Genomic DNA, 22,199 nt, shown 5'->3' on the forward strand with positions numbered 1-22,199 from the left:
TGAGCTCTTACTGAGCTTCCTTGTTTAGTTGTTGGGTGCTAATTTTAAATTTTCACATCACATCTTGTTGTAGTTTTTTTGTCTTTATACAGTGCTTGACTTTGCCAGCTAGAAATTTTTAAAAATATGTGTTAACATAGATATTGAGGTCAACCCAGGCCAGCAAGGCTTACTGAAAGCTGCCTTAGCCTTCATGAAGTCTGACCCACAGTGGAATAATGTGCAGATATTGGGACCTACAAAATACTGGTTAGGACTCTCCTCCCTATTCTGAACATCCTGGCCTGTGAGATGTTACTGTCTTTTACCTAGCACAGAAGTTTGAGTGTTATGCCTTGTTCTGCCTTCCTGCTTCCCTGTCTCAACACCCCTCCGTCCCTCTGTGGGTTCAGGGCTGCTGGAGAGCTGCAAAAGTCAGTGCTTGCCTCTGTCCCCAGTGACTCCTTGTCTTCCCCTCTGGTTCCATCATTTTGCAGCTGGAGTAGAGGATGGCACTGAGTTTCCTCCTTGCACTGCTGTCAGTACCCAGCCAGGCACTCTGGCTGCCCTCCTGTAGCCCTGGATATCAAAGGAAATCTCATGTTTTGTGCTTCAGTGGCTTGAATTTGCCATCTCTGACTCAAGCCAGAGCAGTACAAGAACATGAAGCAGAAAAGGGGTTCTGATGATGCTGCTGTGTGGGGTGACTTGGTATTTGTGCACTTTACTCTGGTTCCTGGAGATGGGAACCAAGGAATTTTTTTTCCATTTACTTTGGATGAGAAGGCACAACAGGCCAATAGGAAGCTGTTTGAAATGTGTCCTATCTTATTTTGAAATAGCTGAAGGACTCAAATATCTTATGGCAGGTGGTTTCAATGTGGGCAGAGTCTTTGCTAGTCAGAACAAAATAATCTTGGCCCAGAAGCAGTTAGATTTTTAGAAGCAAGCAATTATCATTTGTATGGGAGTTATTTTCATTCAGACTACAGTAATTGTATAACTCAGACATGCCAAATTCAACTTGTGACAAAAGGACAGTGTTTGTTTCTGCTTCTGACATAGCAGCTGTTGCAAATGTCAGGATCCAGTTTTGTAGGGAAGCTGTTAAAAATGACTGGTTTAGTTTCTTGCAGTGTCAAAGACAATATTCTAGATGTGTCCCTAGGCATTAATATATCTGATGGACACTGATTCAAAACACACTCTTGCTATGACTTGTGACCTCCCAGTAGGATTCTCTCTTTCTAAATCAAATACAACTAAAATGCTTCCTCAGCCTGACAAGGAAATGGACCTTCTCCTGGTGGGGGAACTGTTCAGGGATCTCATTTGTTACCTGCTGCCTTCTCAACAGCAAGCCCTGGCTGTGTGCAGGCTCCCAGCTGATCATTTGTAAACCTGTGTGGCACTGCTTCCAAGGTAGTAGTAGTAGATTTCAGAAAACAAATATTTATTTAATTAAATTAAAAATAGAATATTAATTAAGGTTACTGCTTCCTCTTGTCCATCCCTCCTGCACATCTTGTTGTGGTGAGGAAAATCAGTGTAAGCATGTGAGATGGAAGAAATGCTGTTAAAATGAAAAAAGCTATTTTATTACAAGGTAAGGTATTAAAGCATTCTCAGTGAATCTCTCTGTATTGGTTTCAGGCTAGTATTTCAAATAAATATAGTAAAGGAAGAACATTTCCAATTAACAAGAGATAAAAGGAATAATCCTGCTTGTGGTCACTCTCTGTGGAATGTATCCCAATAATGAGCAGATATGTTTTTCTTCCCTCAGGAGCATAAACATTTAAAGGAATTACAGAACTTATTGGTGAATCCACGTTCTTGAATCTAACAGAGACAAAGCTGAAACATTTCTTTCAGGTTATCCGGGAAAAAAAGAAAATGCAGAAATGGCTTGGACAAATGCTTCATGCTTTTGGTGCCACAAGGGACATGGGAAGAGTTCTGAGGCTGTTCTAGACCATCTCAGAGCAGGCAGGATGCAGGAATATGACACTGGCAGATGCTCTACAGAGGTAAATAACAGAGCCTCCCCTTTCAACAGCAGGATGTGATCTGCAGGGAGCAGAGGGAGCTGGCCCTGGGCTGGCTGTGTCAGGTGTGGGCAGAAGTGATTCCTGCATGGGATACTGCTGAGCACTGCAGCACCAGAGCATCAGGGGTGAGCTGGGCTGTCCAGGGAGCAGATGTGTCCTCTTGGGCTCCTCTCCTGCTGGGTTTTATAGTTCTAAGAAGTGATGGAGGTACTGGGTAAAGCAAAGTGAAATTCAGATGTTTTGCTTGAGAGACGTGGCAAAGACTGAGCTTTCAATTTACACTTTTTCTGAGTTTTCAGTAAATAGACAAATCTAGTAGCTGTAGAAACTTGGCTTCAGCTGTGAACAGACATTTTTGTTTGCTTTCTTCTTTAAACAACATACTTCCTCATGGAGGATGTTACTCAGCTCAGATTTCCATAATTACTTATGGAGCATCCTGTAGCCATTCCCTACCATGGTGTGAGTCCCCACACTGATTATTTTCCTGCCAACACCAGACTGATCCATGAGGACCCGAGGAAAACAAGTTAGATTCTTATGGGAATGTTTTGCAGGACGAGTTGTAATGATGTTTGGGTGAAAATGCTTTAAAACTGCAGGTACAGGTCACAGACTGTCCTTGCTGGTGTTTGATGGCTGTTCTCCTGCAGAATTCAGTTGCTGCAGCCCTGCAGGATTTGAGGATTTGAAGGGTGGCTGTGTTATTTTAAGATTTCTTAACTTTTGGTTTTCAAAACTGACCACAATATCCTTGCTGAATTTTGAGGTAGTGAGAGCCATGAGGTGGAATGTTGGCAGGTTGCTCTAAAGAGAGGGATTAATAAAGAGCAACTTGTGCTGGGCAGTGCCAGGGGAAGGTCTAGAGCTGTGCCTGTGTTAACCACAGGGTGGCAAAGGCAGTGCACAACTGTGTGTCTGAAAATGCTGTGAAGGTCCTGAGCATGAGGGAACAGGGCAAAATGTGTCTGTGCTGTCAGATGACCATGCTTAGTCTTTCTTTTCTAGTGGTATATAAATTCCTTAAAAATCCCTTCTGATGAAGGAGGGGTCTCATGATAATGAAGTAAACACTTTGTAGTTCTGTTCTTGTGTCCCTTTCTTCCTCAGCTGACAAACATCTCAAATCCATTTTGCAGCAGAATTTTTAACCCAGATGGAGCCCTCTCATCCACTGTTAGGCTGTGGTATATCATGGAGTGTGTCTGATCTGTGGGACACGTGAGTTCATCTACTTCTGTCACAGGGAGTGTGCTGGGACCCAACCAGAAAGAGGTGAGGGGGTGACAAGTTGAATTTCTGTAATTCTATATAATTCATTCAGTTTGGAAAGGAGACAAGGCTTAGTGAGAGGTACTTCATTTTTAGAAATTTTGAGTAATCGTAGCAAAATTGGGGGTACCCATGGCCTGTCAAGAAAAAGGGCTCTGGATTTGTTGAGATACCTGTCTGGCTGTGGCTGCATTTGGGAGCAGAGACCAAAAGGGGCCATCACTGGGCAGTTTTATCTGTGACTGCATAACGTGTTTAATGCTAATATTGAAAACCATTTCCCAGCTCAGGCTGATTTTTGGCATGTTTGGAGTAATTGGTGACCTGAGGGATGTACTGACCATTATACAAGCCAGTCTTACAAGGTAAGGTAAAGAATGAGAACAAAACCAAGGCATCTCCTTAGTCACTGCTATGCATACAAACTCAGCTGCTGCAGATGTGTCTCTGTTTCCTTTGCTTCCTATTTGCTCTATCACTCCTTCTGTTCCTCTTTCTGCACCTTCTGCTTTCCCTTCAGCAGCTGTGCAAGCCCCCATTCGTTCTGCAGCAGTGGGGGCAGAAGCCATGGTGCCGTTTGGTCTGGCAGGTTTGGTGGTTTGGCAGCAGCAAATGCCCAGGCTCCAGGAAGGAGTCTGCAGTGAAAGGCTCAGGAAGTGATTGGGGGAATTTTTACTGCATGTGACCCTTTTTGTTCAGATGTTTGATGGTTACTGGAAACTGTTTACCCCATAAAGAGAAAGTGTTGATTATGCAGGAAAATAAAGAACTGTCTGCTGGATGGTAGGCCTGCGTGGGCAGAGCCAGACAGTTCCTATTACCAGACCAAGGCAGGATCAGATGCCTTAAGATTTTGCTGAAGAGGATTTAAGAAATGGTTAATGAGACAAAGAGAAAATAATGCTGACAAGGCGTTCACTCGGTGGTGGAATGAACCCAGAAGCCCTGCAGGATGGGTCTTTGCTTGTCTCCTTATTTGTAGATCCCAGATGTTAATCATTTTCACCAGTGTTTTCTGGGCTGGCATGGGAAGCTCATGGAGGAGACATTAATTCTTGCAACATTTGTGTGTAATGTAAGGGATAAGTTTAAGATAAGGCAGAAGAGAAAACAGCAGGAAGAGAAGGCTGGCTTGTTAGCAGCTGCTCTGCAAGGCAGGAATTTCATGGGACAAAAGGGTAATAATGGAAATAAGGGAAATGGAAATTTAAATTGGAGAAGTCCGAAGGATTACTGCAATAAAACCAAGACACTGGAAAGAGAATGTCCTGTGATCCTGAGGCAGGAATGATGAGAGCAACAAAGCGAAAATCAAATCAATCGGGACCCGAATGAAAGCAAAGAACAATGATCAGAGCAGACCCCCAAGCCCTGGCAGTGGAAGGAGATAGAAAAGCAATCACCTTGGGGGGCTTTGGTGAACCAATTACAGATTAAAAAATTGGAGATGAAATTTAAGGCATGTTTGATAGATACCAGCACAGTTTATGTGATATTAACAACCCCCCAGGAAGGATCAACAATTAAGGGTTAAGTAAATGTTGTATGAATAGAAGGTAAAGCTACCTTTGTACCCAAGGCATGATGGCACAGATACGTCCACAGTCTGATAATAATTCTTTTTCTGCTGTTGGAATCAGCACCAGCAGACTTGGTGGGAAGGTATTTGTGACACAATTTTGGGCACAGTTGCAGTGCTCGCCACAAGGAATTTGTGTGTTCATATTGTGGGTAATGTGCCAAAACATGATGGTTATGTGACTGAAGGGGGAAAGAAATACCCCAGGAACTCAGGGGTGTCGTGTGGGTCTTTATAGTCAGCTAATCCAGTACAGCTCAAAATGCAGGGAGGCAAACCTCCCTCCTTAAAACAGAACCTGTTATCTCTGGAAGCAAGAGAAGGTATAAGACAAATAATTGAGCATTTTCTCCATTGTGAGTCTCCCTGTAATACTCCTGTCTTGCTGATTAAAAAAAAAAATCTCAATTAAGCTCAGATGGAAGATCAGTTTATAAATTTGTCCAGGACTCTAGTTCCTGATACTTCAACAGCTATAAACATGATACTGACTAATGCAAAATATTTTGCAGTAATTGATTTGTGCCCAGCATAATAGTGCATCCAGTTTAATTTTGTCTACATCTGTGAATGAAAACAGTAAATGTGGACTGGATTTCCTCAAGGGTTTGCAGGATTGTCAACTTAATTTCTGAAAATCCTAGGCAGATTTAGAGGAGAGTAAACCAATAACTTTGTATTAATACAGTGTGTGGATGATGTGCTAATGGCAAGTACAAACAGGGAAAATTGGAATACACATGTAATTCCAGTTGCTTTGATAGCTAAAAGCTATCAAGTCTCCCCAGCCAAATTACAATTCTGTAAAGAAAAGGGAGGGTGTTTGGGAGATTTGTTTTTTGTCAGGAGAGGGCAGGGAGGTACCACATAACTGAACAAAACCTCTCCAAGGTATGTCTAAGCCTACAACTTAGGAATAGAGAAAAGTTGTGTTCTCTGTCCCATCCTCAATCATTAGAGAAAGAAAGAAAGAATTAATCGAAGCATTAGAGACAACAAAGATTTGTGCAGAAACATAAATGGCCAGATGCTGTACCTGGATTCATTTGCTTTAATGCACGTGAGGAGTAAAGGCCAAATAAATTGAGACTGGCCAAGCACAAGTGTTCTGTGGCTGGAATATTCATATTATGAACACAATCTTGGCTGCAAAGTTGCCTTTTTTTTATGACCTGTATTACTGGAGAGACCCTGAGATCCAAATGTTTGTTAAATACACACAGATCTCCCTATCTCTAAGGAGATAAAAAGAAATATCTATGCAGAAGGGTTCCAGAGGAAAGAACCAGGGATGAGTGTGTTAGCTGGATCTGTGGGTCCTGGGCTTGCTCTCAGAGCATGGTCAGACATTCATTTCATTGGGTAACTGCCTCCATGCCTGCACTTTCAGAAAATCTTACTCATTTCACAATAGCAGGGTATGCAAAAATTTAATCTAGTCATAAAAGACCTCAAGTATTTGCTGTTTTGGCCCCAGCCAGGCTACCTTGTTAAAGAGTGTCATGACCAAGGACTTTGCAATCTGCCTTTTAAGTCCTACTTGGCATGCTGAAGCTGTGTTTCCAGCTTTGATCCTATAAAACACTCTTTTTCAGCCTCTTTGAGTTTGTGGCTCTCCTAAATTTTTTTTTCAGTGCTGTTCTGGTGCCTTTACAACAAATTTCAGTCTGCTGTCAAGACAGCCATTATCCCAAATGTCTGCATTTTCTGAGCACTTCTAGTAAGTAATACAAAGTTATATGACCCGAGGGTTTTGGTTGTTTTTTTGTAATCAAAGAATATTCTCTGCTGCTTAAAGGCAACTTTTTAAAGCTCTTGAATGGTTTAATTTGCTGCAGGTATCAGTGGCTGCAGTTTCTTGTGTGTGGTAGCAAAGCTTTAGGAAAAAGCACCAAGTGTGTTTTTGCTGCTTTTTCAAGTTTTCTGACTGTCACTTTAGGTTATTCACATGCCAGAGTGTGACAGGGAATCCCTGTCACAACCACCAGCAGTCTTATGGTTGTAAAGCTGTTCTGGTGGTTTTTGTCCCCATTCTGCACTGTATTTGAAGATTTTTAAAAAATGAGCCTGGCATTAACCTTCTCCTAACCAGAGCAGATGTAATGCTCAGACTGTTCAGTGAATCCTGCAGAGAATTTCAACCTGTGAAATCTCTTTGCCTTTGTAAATAATGCTTATATTAGTTTGAAGGTGGCAACATTAGTGAAATTTCCCAAGCTCATCTTCCAAGTTGGGGTTTAGCAAGGTCTGCTTTCCCCTCAAACTGAGGCAAGACAAAGCAAGAAGGAAGAGGAGTGTGCTCCTGCAGTTGAGTGTTGCTCATGTGGTGACAGGATTGAACCCATGTGTCTGAATAGCTCTGCAATTATCAACCATTTGGTTTGGGGTTTTTTCTTTCTTTTTTTTTTTCATGCAAACACAAAGCATTTCACCCTGCACACAGCTAAATATAAATTGTGTCATTTCCAGCAGGTTTTCCATATACAGGCTCTTCTTTTTCACTTGTCATGGTGGGGCAGGCTGGGAGAGCCATTTCAGGGGAGCTGTAGGTGTTTATAGGATGTTGGACATTCCTTCCATATCTTAGCAAGAGAAGGATGAAAATATCCATGGGTGCTCTGAAGAAGAGAGTGCATTCCTATTGGCCCTGACTCTTGCAAGTGCTGGGCTGTGCCTTCCCCAGAGGTACCACAGCATGGAGAAACCACATGCACCTTGTCTATAGTTAGGTCTGGAGCCTTTCTGATCTCAGCACGTTTCTGCAACGTCCCTTTTCTTAATTTGTGGGTTTAAAAGTCCCTGTCATGGAGATATCATCTGTACTTGAGGCTCTGACATTAGCATTTGCTTTTGTTTTTGCTTGCTATTTCTATTGCTATGATCAAAAAAGATCTTGAGGTTAAGCACAGCTCTCTGACTAGTTTAATGTACCAAAGGAAGAGTTCATAAGAATATTTATCAGTCTCTGGGGTCCTGCTGGCCCACACAGAAGCTTTTCTCAGGTGTGTGCCCCATTCCTGCCTTGGATGGATGGATGGATGGACAGAAGGGCAACTGCAGCTGTGCATGGCTGGAGCTGCAGGCCTGTTTTCTGTTTGCATGTGTTGAGCTTCTGCATTTAGCTCTGCTGGGTACCTCTGAGTGAATCTGGGCTTGTGTGTTTCCCCAGTGAGCACTGACACACATTAATGACAGTAAAAATAGGTGTGCTGCCTATGCTTACCAGCCTGTGCAGAGTTGATATGGGCAGATTTCTCCATAATATTTCACAGGTTATTTCCTGCTTTATTTGCTAGCTCAGGTTTTCCCATCAAGGCCTTATGCCATCTATGGAATGAATCTCCATTCCCCTTTCATGAAGCCTTCGGTGTGAAGGGGCAAAATGACCCTGTGAGCTTGCAGCTCACCAAGTAAAAAAGGTTTTAGTTCACCTTCTAACTACAAATTCTTGGGTTTTTTATTTGGTCCACCTTCCCTCCCCCCTTTTTCTACTTGTGATTTCTGTGAAGCCTTACAAGGTGTTTTTTGTCTGCAGTAATCACACAAAACTCTGTGTCTTTTTATAAAAAGGGGAACTGAGTTCTCTGCCTTGCCAAGGGTGCTGCAAGATCACTCATTAGCCAATGCTAGAAATTATTGCCAGATCTCATCTAACAGTTTCATTATGAGTGAAATTTGAGAGTGTTGCCCCTTGAAGAGGTTGCTGATTGATGACAACACAGATTGTGTGTGTGCTGTCATCTTTATCCCGGCTGTGATTCCTTTTGGGGTTTTTTTTTAGCTAGTGAGGATGTGAGGGACAGAAGAAGCCTAATGGGACTTCATATACTGTGTGATGTATGGGGCACTTGCAGTGAGGAATATTGAACTCATAAATGTGCTCATTTGCCCTGGAGTCACCGAGAGGGAGACGGAATGCAGGACACCGCAATGTCACAGCCGTGCAGAGTCACTTCTGTGACAACAGAGCCGCACCAGAAGGGCAATATTTTTATTGGATTTTACTGCAAACGGGCTCTGCTCTCGTTGGCTGGAAGAAAAGGTGAACTTTTGCTGGATTAGTCCCCTTTTGCACCTTGTTTTGCTGAGATTCTGAGATTTTGGGGCGCTGTTTGGGAGTGACCCTGCGTGTGCTGTCTGTTCTGTCTCGTGTCTCCACCACAGCACTGCAGCCCCCAGCTCCACCAGCCTGCCCTTCAAGCATGAAGGTGAAATGAAGATGAATGTGCACATCTGAGGCAGATGGTTAGCCCCAGTCTTGCAGTGATATTTGAGGGAGATTTTCTTCATGTTACTTCAGCAGCACAGAAGGAAATGAAAGTGTTTCTTACTGTAAATACTTTTTTCTCTCTCCCTTCCTCTGGCGCTGCTGTGACTGTCTGAAGACTCACTTCACTGCTTTTTCAGAGAAGTCTATTTCTGTCTCATCTTAGATCAATTTAGGCCTGTCCTATGCACATATGATAAAGACAGCATATTGCTGTGATAGCCTTGAACCAAATTTGTAAGTCTGGAACACTGGGAGCAGGAGGTGCAGCTATCATTGGTAAAGAAGTCAGAGTGGCCAAACCAGTGGCTAAAAGGTGGAATTTTTCAAGCATAGCCAGGTTGTTTGAGAAATAGTGCAGACCACAATGCAAGGGTTTTACCCAATTCTCAGAAATGTGTGTGTACACGTGAACCCACTGCATGGAGCTTCCTTAGGGGGCTGTGTCTATATCTGTGTCCAGAGAAACAAAAATACAACGTTCCCAGCTGCATCCTGAACCCAGCTCTTGTAATTATTCCCCAGCACATCTGCTAAGCATCTGAAAGCATCCAGATGTTGGCTCTAATGCTATACCAGTGTACTTCCTTCAGTGAGTGAGACAGTTCCTGCTGTCCCTGTGTTGTTTGTGCAACCCATCATGGCACTCGGTGCAATGCCCAGTGCACTTTAAGCCATTCAAAAAGTGCCAAGTGTCTGGCCCTACCTGTCTCTCCAGATAACTGGCTCACAGAGTTTCTTCAGGATTGGCTTTTCAGTTTCATCTCTGAGATTTGCACTCCAAGCAGAGCTGGGGTGGCTTCTGGGCTACATTCAGTTTAGTTTTGCAATGCAATTTGATTTCCCATAAGCTTTACTCTGCCTGGGGTGGCTGTATGGAGCCTTTCCTGCATGGCAGGTACCACTCAGTCACTAAAAGAGCCTGGAAAAGTTCACTTTGGCAACACAGCCTTTGGGAGCAGAGGGAGAGCCTTGTCCCACACCTCCTTCCTGCTGATGAGGTGTCAAGGAGTGATAATTTTTAGTATTGCAGAAAATCAGCTGGTTTTCATGTGCAGTGCTTTATCTCATTGGACTTTCTTCTCCCTGGGTGGGGATGCTGTACTTTGATAAACTAGTAAAGGATAAAAGAAATAGGTGTTCTTCCTTTGCCTGCTCCATTAGCATCTTCCTGAATGGGGTGAGCTGACCAGGAGATATTTTTGTCTCCCCTCACCTCTCAGCCCTACTCTCACACTCTCAGCTACCTTTGAGCTGCAGGACTTTGCAGAGCACATTGTGGCTTGCATTGGCTCAGCCCGAGTTCAGTCACCCAAAACCTTGCAGGTCTATTTTGAAACATCATTCAATCTGTCCACTATGGAGTTTCTTTTTTTTTTTTTTTTTTTTTTTTCCCACTCTTGCTTCTGACATCATTTCCTGAGCACTAAATTCACCGAGCTCTGTAGCCAGATCGTCTCCTCAGCGTAGGATGCCAGGAGCTCTTTGAGATGGATTTCAGCTCTCCTTTGACTCTGCTCTGCTTGCTGGTGGTAATAACTGTTACTCAAGGTAGGTAGGATTTTTCTTTGTTGGGGTTAGCACAGGTTTGCCTAGATGAGCTGACACCCTAATTTTGCTCCAAGATCTTTTAGGGACGCTACCAGGTTTGGGGTGACATCAAATAGCTGCTAATGCATGAAAAGGGAAGTCAGACCAAAGTAAGATAGATTATTTTTTGAGTAAAGTAACAATATCTAACAATATTGTACTTTCTGAGTGTCCTGGGTCTGGAGAAACTTTTCACTGGGGAATGTAAGGTCCTTGTAGGCAGACTGCTGGCTGGAGAGCGACATGGTCCAGGTCCCAGCACTCAGTGTGACCTTGGATTAGTCCCCAAGCTCCTGCCATTTACCCACCTCTGATTTACACACAATAACTTAATAATGTGCAAGACTGTTCAATTTAAAACTCTGACCTTACTCTTTGGGTGAAAGCAGCTGGGCACCTGCAGCTGTTGTTTCTGCTACCCTCTGTGCAAGGTCCATGGCACTGATGCCCTGAGGACCTTTCTTTGCTTAGTCTCTCATCTCTGATGGGGGCTGGTAGATGGTCATCTTAAATTCAGGGAGATAAAAGACCCGCTGTTCAGCCTTTTGTTTCCCTGTTGTGCATGGTGTTCACACCATTCCTGTGCTGTTGAGGTGGGGGAAGTTGGACCTTATAGAAGGCATCCCATTCCTCAGATTTTCAATCACTGGTGATCCAGTGTCCCTAGGGTTGGGTCCCTCTTATGTCTCACCTGGGCATTTTTCTTCCTGGGGGGCAGCCAGGAGGGGATGGATGGACATGGCAAGCTTGCTCTCCTTTTAGGCTCTGCCATCTGGACTGGCGTGCTCAGCGGCGACTCAGCAATCTTTTCTTTGGAAATCCAAAGCCTGCAGAACTTCTCCAGCATGAGCAAGGAGGACAAGAAATGCTCTACAACTGTCCTAAATGATACCTTGTTGGCCAAGTGTGGCACTTCTGCCAGCAGATGGCTGAACTTAGAGAACGGCTCCCTGGTGCTGAGGAGTGTGGAGAAAGATGACGAAGGAAAATACGGATTTGTTTTTCAGAACACCGCCAGAAATTTTACACTGGAAGTGTTTGGTAAGTGGCCTTCTTAGCAACAAAAAGCTTTTGAACTTGTTGGAAGCCTGATGCCTTGAAATTTTTCCAAAGAAACTGTTTGAGCTTGCAGGAGCTATGGGTGCCCCTGGGAGCTGTGCCAGTCTCCCTCTTGTGCCCTGTATCCTCAGAATTCCTGCTCCCTTTTGCTCATCCACCTGCAGGCAGCAAAGACAGACACAAAGTCACTTCTCTGTACAGGATCCAGATCATTGCTTGGGTTAATATGGAGAAGGCTTAGGAGGGTTTGTCCTGCTGCTGAGCAATGCTCCAGGCAGACAGAGAGCCTTGCTCTGCTCCTCATCGCTGCTGTTCCTTTTGCAGGGCTTTCACTTGCACAGGCTTCCAAGATAAATGGAAGCGCACGAAACTGTAATGAAAATGTCTGAGCAAACTGGTTTCAGTGAAGACAAATGAGCCCTTACACCTTTTGGGTGCAAACAGGCGGAACTGCTGTGCACACTAGGTCAAAGATGTGACTCCTTGGTGTGAGGAACAGGGGCTTAGACTGGAAGTAGTCAAAGACTGCAGAAGCAACCTGGGTTTAACTTCCATTTCAGTGGATTTACTTTGGGAACATTTGCCTCCTCCTTCTGTTCTGCTGCCACCCCTAAGGCAGGGAAAAACTTTCACTGCCAACATGTTCCTGGAGGCAGAGAATTTTAACTGATGTCCTAGCGCAAGAAAGTGATTTGTGAGCTTATTTCCATGGATACATGTTCTCAGTGTTACTCCTGCTGTCCTAAAACCATACCAGTTCTCTATCTAGTTTGTATGTGCAAAGTGGCAAGTGTAGGAAATGGGTTTCCTCCTTTCAGTAGACTGAAAGAGAGAAATTCAGGGAAATGTAGTAAGAGCAATGATTAATTAATTTATTTTAAAATGTCCTAGTCTGGGTATTGTATCTAACTGCAGGTATCCTGTGCTCGTGTCCATGTTGGCCATGATTTGCGCCAGTTTCTCTCTAAAATGGAAGAAGGGCAGAGTGACAGCAAAAGTACAAACCTCAGGTGGAGGGGAGGGCTGAGTGTCCTCCAAAGCTATGATTATCTGCTGATTACAGAGGAGGGCTTTGGCTGGCATGTGCTTTGGATGTTTCCACCATCTTCTTGGACCAGGGGCTTTTATTTTTTTTTTTTTTTAATGTCAGTTAGGAAAATGACAATATGCCAGATTTTGGTGGCATCCCCAAAACAGAGATCAAGAGTTGCTAGCAGAGTTGGGGTAGTCACTGTAAAGCATTTTTGGGTAGAATGCAGGCTCTCAAGAGATGGGTTACTTGTTTCTGCGCTCCCTTCACACAGTAAATGTGGTGTTGCTGGGATTGCTGGGAAGGGAAGCTTCTGTTAAGCTAATGTTCACTCCTGAATCCTCTCCTCACCTCTCTCTTTCCTCCCTGCTCCCCGTGCCCCATGCTGTGTGTGAGCAGAGCCGACCATTGGTATCCAGTGCTTCCCTGACGGAACTGCAGAGCTGTCCTGCAACGTGGCCAGCAACGAGATCCTGGTCTTCAGGTGGCTCCTCAATGGCACCCACCTGAAAGCCGAGGGGGCTTGCATTAAGGATGCTGGGAAGAAGGTTCACCTGGGCAAAACCGAGCCTGGGGAGTTTGTGTGTGAGATTTTGAAGGGGAACAGTGTCACAAGGACCAGGCCCATTACGCTGTCTTGCAGCTACGGTGAGTAATGGCGTCCCCAGAAAATCTTCCTTTTGGTCTCTTGCAGCAGCCAACTGAGAGGTTGTTGGTGTCCTCAAAATATCAAATTCTTCTGTCCTCTGGTAACTCTGCCCTTCCAGAGTTACCAAATCCTGCCTTTAGAAAATGACCCCTTAATTTCCTTCTCCCGCCTGTGCTTTGGACTGACACAGCCTACAACCACAGATGGGATGAGTTTGTTGAGCAGGTTCTTTTACCCACCTCTGCAGCAAGGATGGATCTCCATCTGTCTCTTTTCCTACTTTTTGGTGATGGAGATTTGCACCTCCTGTGCACCAATCCTCTATGCTGCTTTAGAAACACAGGCTGCTTCCTACTCTGACATGCATCCATGACCCAGATGCCTTCGAGTGCATTCCATAAAAACCCTTCCACTGGTTCAGCCCTGTTGCTTCTGGACGCAGTTGAGGTGTTTTGCCTCATCTCTTTTCCTCTTATTTAGGCCAGAAGCGCAAAAGATTTTCTGATCTATACAAATGTCTCTCCATCAGCCCCATCCCTCAGAAATGGATAAAGACACATGCCATTTACTTATGGAATGTAGGGGTTTTTTCCCCTCCATATCCTTGCTCAGACATGTAAGTCTGTGAGAAGGCTAAGACTTTATCCATTTGCAAGCTGAGTATTCTGCAAGCTGAGTATTCTGCTTGAGCAAGGCCAGAGTTTAATGAGACAGAGAATCTGGATCCTTGGGTATCATTTAATTTGCACCTCCAGTAGTGAAGATTCTTCTGCTCTCTGGCAGAAAAGATGGTTATCAAAGCTGCAGGCATGGCATAACATAACTATAAGGTTTTTGAAAATTTTGCTGTGATTAATTTAATCACTTTTGCCACTAGAGAACCTATACTGTATCATTTTAGAAATTGTCTGGGACACTCCAGCTCCACGTAGTTGGAAGGATCTGAAAGAAAGAAAGTGGCGGTGATTCCACTTTGCAGTCATCAAATGCAACCACATTTGGAAAAAGGGAGTTAAAGCAATTCTGGATATCAGTAAAATGAATTGAAGAGGGAAATAATTCATTAACTTTCAATTAAATTAAATGAACCTATTTTTGTGTGTTATTATTTGCTCCAGGGAAAGGGCTGAATTCGGTTTAGGTATATAATATATGTAAAAACATCCATTTGGGCTGTTGAAATTAATTTTGAATAACCAAAAAACAATTTGGCAGAAATGCCGTGAACTTACCAGGCAACACAGGGCTCTCAACACACAGGGTTCAGAAATTAAGAAGTCAACATATATAAAGGACTTTTATTGATTAATTACTTATTTTTGTTTATTGCTTATTTTTAACACAATATTTTATTCAAAAAGACCTTAATAACAAGTGGCAAATTTTTAGGAAAAAGATTCAGGGAAAAAATTTCCAACTTATATTTATATTTTTCACAATATTCTCTAAGCATTCATCAACTAAAATAATTAGGGAAATTATTTCTGAGTTGCTGAAAGTTTTTAATTTTGAATATGGATTTTTTTGAACTTTGTAACTGTTCTTAAAAAGACTGGAACAAGCACTCTGAAAATACCACGAGCACCTGTGTGCAGTTGTTTTTACTGTCCCAGTGAGTAGGTGGAGGATGATGGCATGTAGTATATCCTGGAACATTTAAAATTCTTCTTAGTCTCTGGAGATATGGAGCAATTAGTGCTTTTGAGGGCTTGAAATAAGCTCCAAATGAGCCTGTTGGTTGCTGCTGTGCTGTGCAGGCATGTGTGCTGCTGAAAAGCAGTTGAATTATTCAGAAAGGGATGGCATTGGCTTACCTAAGGAATTTTAAGGAATTTATGTGTGGGTTTTTTTTGCATATGGCAAGAAGAGTTTTCCTAGAGGCTGCCCCAAGTAGGGGGATGATCTCAGTGAAGGAGCAAGCCTGGATGGGTCTCTGTGCCCTGCACCAGCTGCTTGCTCAGTGCGGGTCTGCCCCCTCACAGCAACCCTGAGCAAGGGCTGCTGAGCTGGGAAATCATCCCCAGTGACTTGTGCTGCCCTTCTGCTCAGCCATCTGCAGCCCCCGCTCCTGCTGCGTGTCCTGCTCTCAGGCTGGGCAGGGGAACAGGGTGGAATCCTTCCCCGAGCAGCAGCAGAGCCAGGGAAGGGTTTTCCCCCACAGCTCTGGCTCGAGTGGCCACAGTCTCGGTGCTTGAGGCAGTGCAGGCTCTGATGAGACTTGCTCTGGGGTTGGTGCAGGCATTACATGACTGTCCTCAGCAGATTCTCTGATGCCAGCTCTGAGGGTAGGCTCTGCAGCTTTTCCTTCAGCAGGAGGTGTAGTGGAAGCAGGCAATGCCCCAGCCAGGGAATAATGCGCTCTGACTCCGTGATTCAGAAGGCTGAAAATTGCTTTATTAAAACTATACTATATTACATTAATACTATATTTTAACTATGCTAAAGAGTACTAAAGAATACTATGCTATATTACCAAAAAACAGTACAGGACACAGCTTTGAGTGATTGGCTAATCACTCAAAACAACTTTCACCGGTGTCCAATTAACCAAATCACGTTGGGTAAACAATCTCCATAACACATTCCAAGTGTGCAATAGCAGGAGCAGTGAATAGAAATAAGAATTGTTTTCTCCTCTTCTCTCTTTACTTCTCACTGCCTTCCTGAGAAAAATCCTTGGCAAGTTGTGCCTGCAGCTCTCTGTGAAGAGAGCTGTGGCCACAAGGAGGTGCTTCCTTGGGTCTCCCTCCCTTGTTGAAATGTAGTATCTTTTAAACCACCACCTTCTCTGTTAAATTTGATTTAAACCTACAGATTACCTTAGATGTCAGTGATCAGAGCAGGCAGAAGTGATTGCACACAGGCCTCTCCTCTTAAAGAAAATTTCCATGCCATAATTAGACGATGTTACATAAATCACTAAGTGCCACAGCTCACAGTGCCAGCTGCCCTGATCCAAACTAAAGCAACAGTGATGCCAACAAGCTCTAATCTGGCTGTGGGGTTTCTCCCACAGGGAGAAAGGAGTTTGTCCACCATGGTAGCTAACACTGCTGTGTCCTTCCTGCAGACCTGCTGCGGTACCCAGGGTTCATTTACATCCTGGCAGGCTGTGCAGCGGGTGCGCTTATCCTGCTGGTGGCTTTGCCTGCAGCCATATGTTGCTGCATGAGGAAGAGGAGACACAAGTTCATCCCAGTGCCTTCAGGTGAGTGGGGAATGCTGTGACCCTCCTGTTATGAGTTTTGGAGAGGACTGTGTTTGTGCAGTGGCCTTAGAGTAACCTGGTCTCAGCTGGGTGGCTGCTTGTCCTCCATCCAGCCTGTCCTCCCTTGACCTGCTGGAGCAGAAGTCTGCTGCTGATAGCCAGCCTCTATGGCTAGCAGGGTCTTGAATTAAACCTCACTTTTCCTTTATTGCCCTCACCCTGTGCTCCTGGCCAGAAGAAAAACCCCCAGCAAAACCTCTCCTATGGTCAATAAAATGGACCCTCATTCAGGTGTGATCCCAGAATGGTTTCTGGTGGCAGTCCCCTGTCCCTGGGAGCACTCTGCCCATGCAGATCACCTCAAGCTGTGATCCTGGCAGCCTGGCCAGGCTGGTCCCTGGCAGGCTGGCAGTGACCACCCTCTGTTCTCGGCATCTGCCCACTCTGGGAGCAGAGCCAGCATCACCTCAGGAGGGGACACAAACACATGCTGAGGTTTGGCCTCACAGCAGCCCTGCTGGGGCTGTGGGAGCCTCTTCCTTCAAATCTCTGGTTGGTTTTCACAGAGGAGGAGAAGGATGATGGGCTAACAATGTCAGTGGTGTCTGGGGAAGGCACGAAGAGCCCCCCCAATGGAGACCGCCTGGAGGCTCAGAGTGACCGTCCTGCCAAGCCTGGTGAGTGCAGAGACCTGTCTGAGGTCAGACACACCTTGCTCAGGGGGCACACAGTGTTTGTGTGTGGCTGCTGGGGGTGGAGGTGACAGTGGAGAGGGGCCTGGGACATGGCAGCACAGGGAAGGTGCTGCACCTTCTGCAGGAGTGGCAGCAGGGCATTTTTCAGCACCTTACTCATGGCAGAGGCAGGCATCCCACAGAGGGTGCTGCCAGCAGGCTGCAGGCTGCCTGTTCCACTATCTCCTGTGCTAAAACACATACCTCAGAAACAGCAATCCCCCCAATACTCAGCAGCTTTCCTACAATTTTCTCACCCTTCTCATGAGTAACATTTTATAAAAATTGGTGCTGTTTTTTAAGCAGTCATCTTCAGGACAGTAGGAGCCAATATGCTGAGCTGTAAACACAGCTAAATCCTATCAAAGCCAGAGGCTTGTGTATTTTCTTTAATTGAGGCTGGAGTGGAAATATAGTCAAGTTTTAAATTTTTCAAAGAAATCAAGCATAAACCCCCACAGCCTTAGCACAATATGGTTAAGAGAGTGCAGTGATAAAAACTCTCCAGAAATGTCTTGTTCTGTAAGTGCTTGATATAAGTACTCCACTTTTTGTATTATGTTTCCTTTAATTTTGCTTCCCAAACACAAATGCTGGCAGCACTTTGCCTAGTAATGCACCATCATCAGCTGAAGTAGGTTTAGCAGAGACATCATGAACTGGAGCAGCTTTACACAGGTCATAGCCTGGTCTCAGCACTGCTGTCTCCATTTCTGGTGTCCTTCACTGTACCATGCACAGCCTCCTGTAGCTCTGCTGTGCTTTAAATCTAACCTTGGATGCTCTTTGCTCTGCTTTCAAAATATTATGTGCTACTCATGAACATAGAGCAAGAAAGAGGAAAAAAGTCTTTCAGCTCATTGCTTAATATTAATATACTTCAAATGTAGAGCTTTTAATAAAAAAATCAAATATTATAAGTTTAACTAACAAGTAGTCCATATTTTAATTTTTTTACAATTAAAGAAAAAGCAAAGATACACATGGAAAGTAGGCAAGAACTAAATGTGTGCTGTTAGCCAGCTTGAATTATTCAGATGTAAATGAATAGATTTGGCTTCAGTATTTTGGTACTAAAGTACTTTGGTACTAAGAAGCCAGAGAGCTTCAATACCAAAGTGCCCTAAGGTATGATGCATAAATGAGTAGTTCCAGAGAAAATTGAAATTTGACTTGCAGGTGCCTGGGGTGAGGGGACTGAGTGGATTAGGCATCCTGCAGCCTAATTAGGGACCAGGGGGTGAATTTCCATGAGGGTGAGCCATAGTGTGGGCACTTATAAACCATTTCTCCCTTTTCCAGATGCTGCCCAGATTGGTCAAGGTGTTGAGCCCCAGCCAGTGGCAGAAGAAAACCTACCAGTGCAGATAGAAGCTGAGGAAATGCCAGATGCTGAGGTCCTAGTTGATATGGATGGCCAGGAAGATGCCTCAGACTGTTTCCCAGATCCAGCTGATGACTGATCTGACACGCTTGCTGTTCCACCCTGAAACCTGTGACACTTGTCCTTTGCATCCCATAGTCTCACTGTGTCTGGAAAATTTTAGCAGGGGAAAGAAGTGAGGTGTCAAACCTTCTGACTTCATTCAAAACAAAAAAAGAAAATCCAGAGAAAAGCACACACGTGGCTTCAAGGCCTGACAGGTTCACCAACAAACAAGAGGGGCAGCTCTATGATGCTTTGCCTGGTAACAGAGCTGCAGCTAAACTGAGGAGCCCAGGGGACAGCCTGGCATGAGAGGGCTCCTCCTGCTCCCTGCCCACCCCATGCCTTGCCTGCCTTTGCAGGCACTACAGACAGCTTGAGGTGCTTGCCAGAAGTTTCCTGAGAAAGCCTCTTCTCTCTCAGGAGACTTCAGGGCAGTTTCTTCCCCGGCCCTGCCAAGGAAGCTCAGAGGAGGTCTCAGCTGGGTACCCACTGTCCTGGGTGCTCACCTGAGCCGCTCCTCTGAGCTCCAGATCTGGCCCTCACCTCTTGCTGCCTGGAGCAGGAGCAGTGAAATTTGCAGGGCTTGAAATGTGCCATTTGCAGATGCTGTGTGCAGAGCTGGGGTGGTGCTGGCTTTGCTCCCCTCTGGGTGCCCCAAATGACAGAGAGTCCAGGTCACTTCTCCCCAAAATCCGACTGCTTGGGCTGCCCCCGAGCTATCACTCACTTGCCTGCAGCAGGAGGGGGCTTGGGGCTGCAATTTTGGCAGAAACCTTGATTTTAAGGCTGAGATTGTTTATCAATGCAAGCATTAGTGCCTTTAGTGTGATAGTTTAGCTACTGCAAGCTGGTGAAGCTGGCCATCTGCCTGTGCCTGTAGGCTTGTTTGGGGCTGTGCTCTTTGCACAAACAGCAGAAGTTTATAGGATCTCTTAGGTAAGTCTTGCTGCTAGGCTTGTCCTGTTCTGCTCAGGGGAGCTGTGCCTGTGCAGCAGCTGGGTCAGACCTGCAGGGAAGAAGGATGTGGTGAAGAGAGGGCAGGGGTTCTGTCTCAGGCAGCTGAATCCCAGCAAAACTGCCAGAGAGTGCTGCAGGATGTGCTGCCAGAGTAAGGTATTTACTGCATGGGACAATTTTAGTAGTCAGAGTGAGGTGGTAAATTGGTTGTTAGTGTTAAATTGGCCTGCTGGGCTAGAAAGGCACAGTGGTAAAAGCAGAGATGGTACAGACTGGGACCAAAAGGGATGGGGAGCTGCATTCTCTCCTTCCTTGTCATTTTGTCCCTGTTTTATATTGTGCTGACACTGTGAATCCCTTGGAAATGGATTGAAGGTGTGCCTGGTGAAAGCCATCCAACGAGGGATGAGCACCCCAGCAGAATCCAAACTAAACTGAGAAACTGAGGGTTTGTTTCCCAGGGAGGGAGCTGGAGGGTGGCTGCACACTCACCTGGGAGTCCTTCATCTCTGCTTGCTTGCCAAGGCTCTGCATCAGTGACACGCAGCCATAGGTGACTGTTCTCGCTGTTTCCTTGTCCTGTGACTCTCTTTAGAAGATGTTTGGCTCTTGTGTGCTGTGTTGGTGGTGATTCAGCCTGTCTCTGCTTTTAAAGGCTGCCGCAGGAATCGGGCTTTCCAGGGTAAGAGGGAGGTGATAATTCTTTTCTTTACGGTGCTGTTCTAACTCCTTTCAGTACAAACATTCCTCAGAGGCTGTGAGTTGAATGACAAAAGAAGTGGCATGGGGTGCTTGGGGTGGCAGTACTAAAGCAGCAGTGAATGTCACCGGGCCAGTGTCACCAGAATGGGAGGACACAGCTTTGCTTCACTGCTGCACTTTCTGGCAGGGGCAGGAGGGGACACTCGACTCCAGCACATGATTCAGAGGCTGATCGGTGCTCTGAGCTGCACTGGAGAAGACAACTGTTCACTGAGGATGAGAGAGCTGGGCCAGCCTTGTCCTGCTGGGCTGGGGCATCCCAGCTCCGGTTTATTCTAGTGCTGCCTTCCTGCTGCCAGCCCCAGGGCTGGGGGTGCCTATCACCACTGTTATCACCCCTGTCACCCCTGGAAGGAATTTTCACATAGAGAGGTGAGAGGTCTTTGTGAGGCAGACTGAACCAGGGCTGGTTTTCTGTCCTTTACCACTGAAAGTGCCATTCCAAAGGGACAAAAGGTTCTGTTACTGTGAGGTCCAGAGAGAAGTGATGCAGCCTGTGCTCCTCCTTTAACTGTATATCTTCATGCCCATCTTTTCTCTTTCTGGTGTCTTTTTTTTTTTCTTTTTCCTTTCCACCCGTGATTCATTTTGTTCCAAATAAAAAGATCTGTTTTCTACCTTGTTTCAGATCTGTTCAAGTTTTGTTATTTAATAATTGTTTCTTTCTGTTTTTTGCAGGAAGTACAGGCTTATTTTCAAAGTTATACACAAACAAATAAAGGAGAGGTGATAACAAGTTATTGCTGACTTGGGTGGCCAAGGGCAGAGAGATCATGAGAACATTCATCTGTAAGTCACCCCAGGAGAGGCTGTGGGACAGTGGCACAAGCTTGTCCCTGTTGGAATGTGTGTGTTGATGTGTAAGAACATCTGTGTGCCCCGGCAGCTCACCAAGCCCTGCTCTGGTGCCTAAACTGTGAGCAGCAGGGTGGGGATGCAGGGGGATGGTCTGGTTTTACCCATCTTTATCCATCTGTACTTTTTTTGTGGCTAAAACCTAAAACCACCTTAGCTGTGAGAGAGGATGCTGAAGTGCACTGCACCTTTTGAAGGAGGAGGGAGGCGTGTTCTCATTCTTAGAAAAGTGAGCCCAGATTGTGGTTGAAAGGAATGTCCTATCAAACCCCTGGAGTTTACTATAACAGGTTTATCCCTGGAATGCTGGTGTGATTGGACATGGAGGGTCCTGCCCTGCAGTCTATGAACCCAACACTCTGAGGAGCCATCTGCCTGGATTTCCTGGTGTTTTCCAGTCTGACCGTGGTGCTGCATCTCCCAGGAAAGAGCAGGGACACTTGCCAGCCTGAGCCTGTCAGGAGAACAGGATATGAATGTGCGTGCTGCTCTCAGGAATTTGACCACAAACAAAGGTGCCTGTGCTGCCTCTTTGGGTGCCTTTGGTGAGGCTGTGCCAGGCCAGCCCTGCCTTCTCTGGGCTGCTGGCAGAGTCCTTGGTGCCAGAGTGCCTCCAGGTGCCTCTGGCTTCCTCTGGAGAGCTTTCCAGGTGATGGAACTGACGCCCACATCATCCTCTCCGGAGCTGGTCATGGCTGGGTAAGGCTTGGGGCAGTGCAGCTTCCACCTCTCTGCTGATCCAGTGCTGGCAGGATGAGAGGAGCTCTGCTCTGTGGGA

At 45.4% G+C, this 22,199-nt stretch overlaps 1 protein-coding gene across 1 annotated transcript; it reads left to right on the forward strand.

The window, feature by feature from the left end:
- Positions 1 to 10,601: 10,601 nt before the first annotated feature.
- LOC131096976 (uncharacterized) lies at positions 10,602 to 21,188 on the forward strand. Its single transcript, XM_058045613.1, has 6 exons — positions 10,602 to 10,699; positions 11,501 to 11,779; positions 13,227 to 13,475; positions 16,547 to 16,684; positions 17,251 to 17,361; positions 18,721 to 21,188. Exons 1-6 carry the CDS (start codon positions 10,639 to 10,641, stop codon positions 18,879 to 18,881), a joined length of 999 nt encoding a protein of 332 aa, XP_057901596.1. The 5' UTR covers positions 10,602 to 10,638; the 3' UTR covers positions 18,882 to 21,188.
- The last annotated feature ends 1,011 nt before the right edge of the window (positions 21,189 to 22,199 follow it).

This window comes from Melospiza georgiana, chromosome 2 (genome assembly GCF_028018845.1).
Source record: "Melospiza georgiana isolate bMelGeo1 chromosome 2, bMelGeo1.pri, whole genome shotgun sequence".
NCBI lineage: Eukaryota > Metazoa > Chordata > Aves > Passeriformes > Passerellidae > Melospiza > Melospiza georgiana.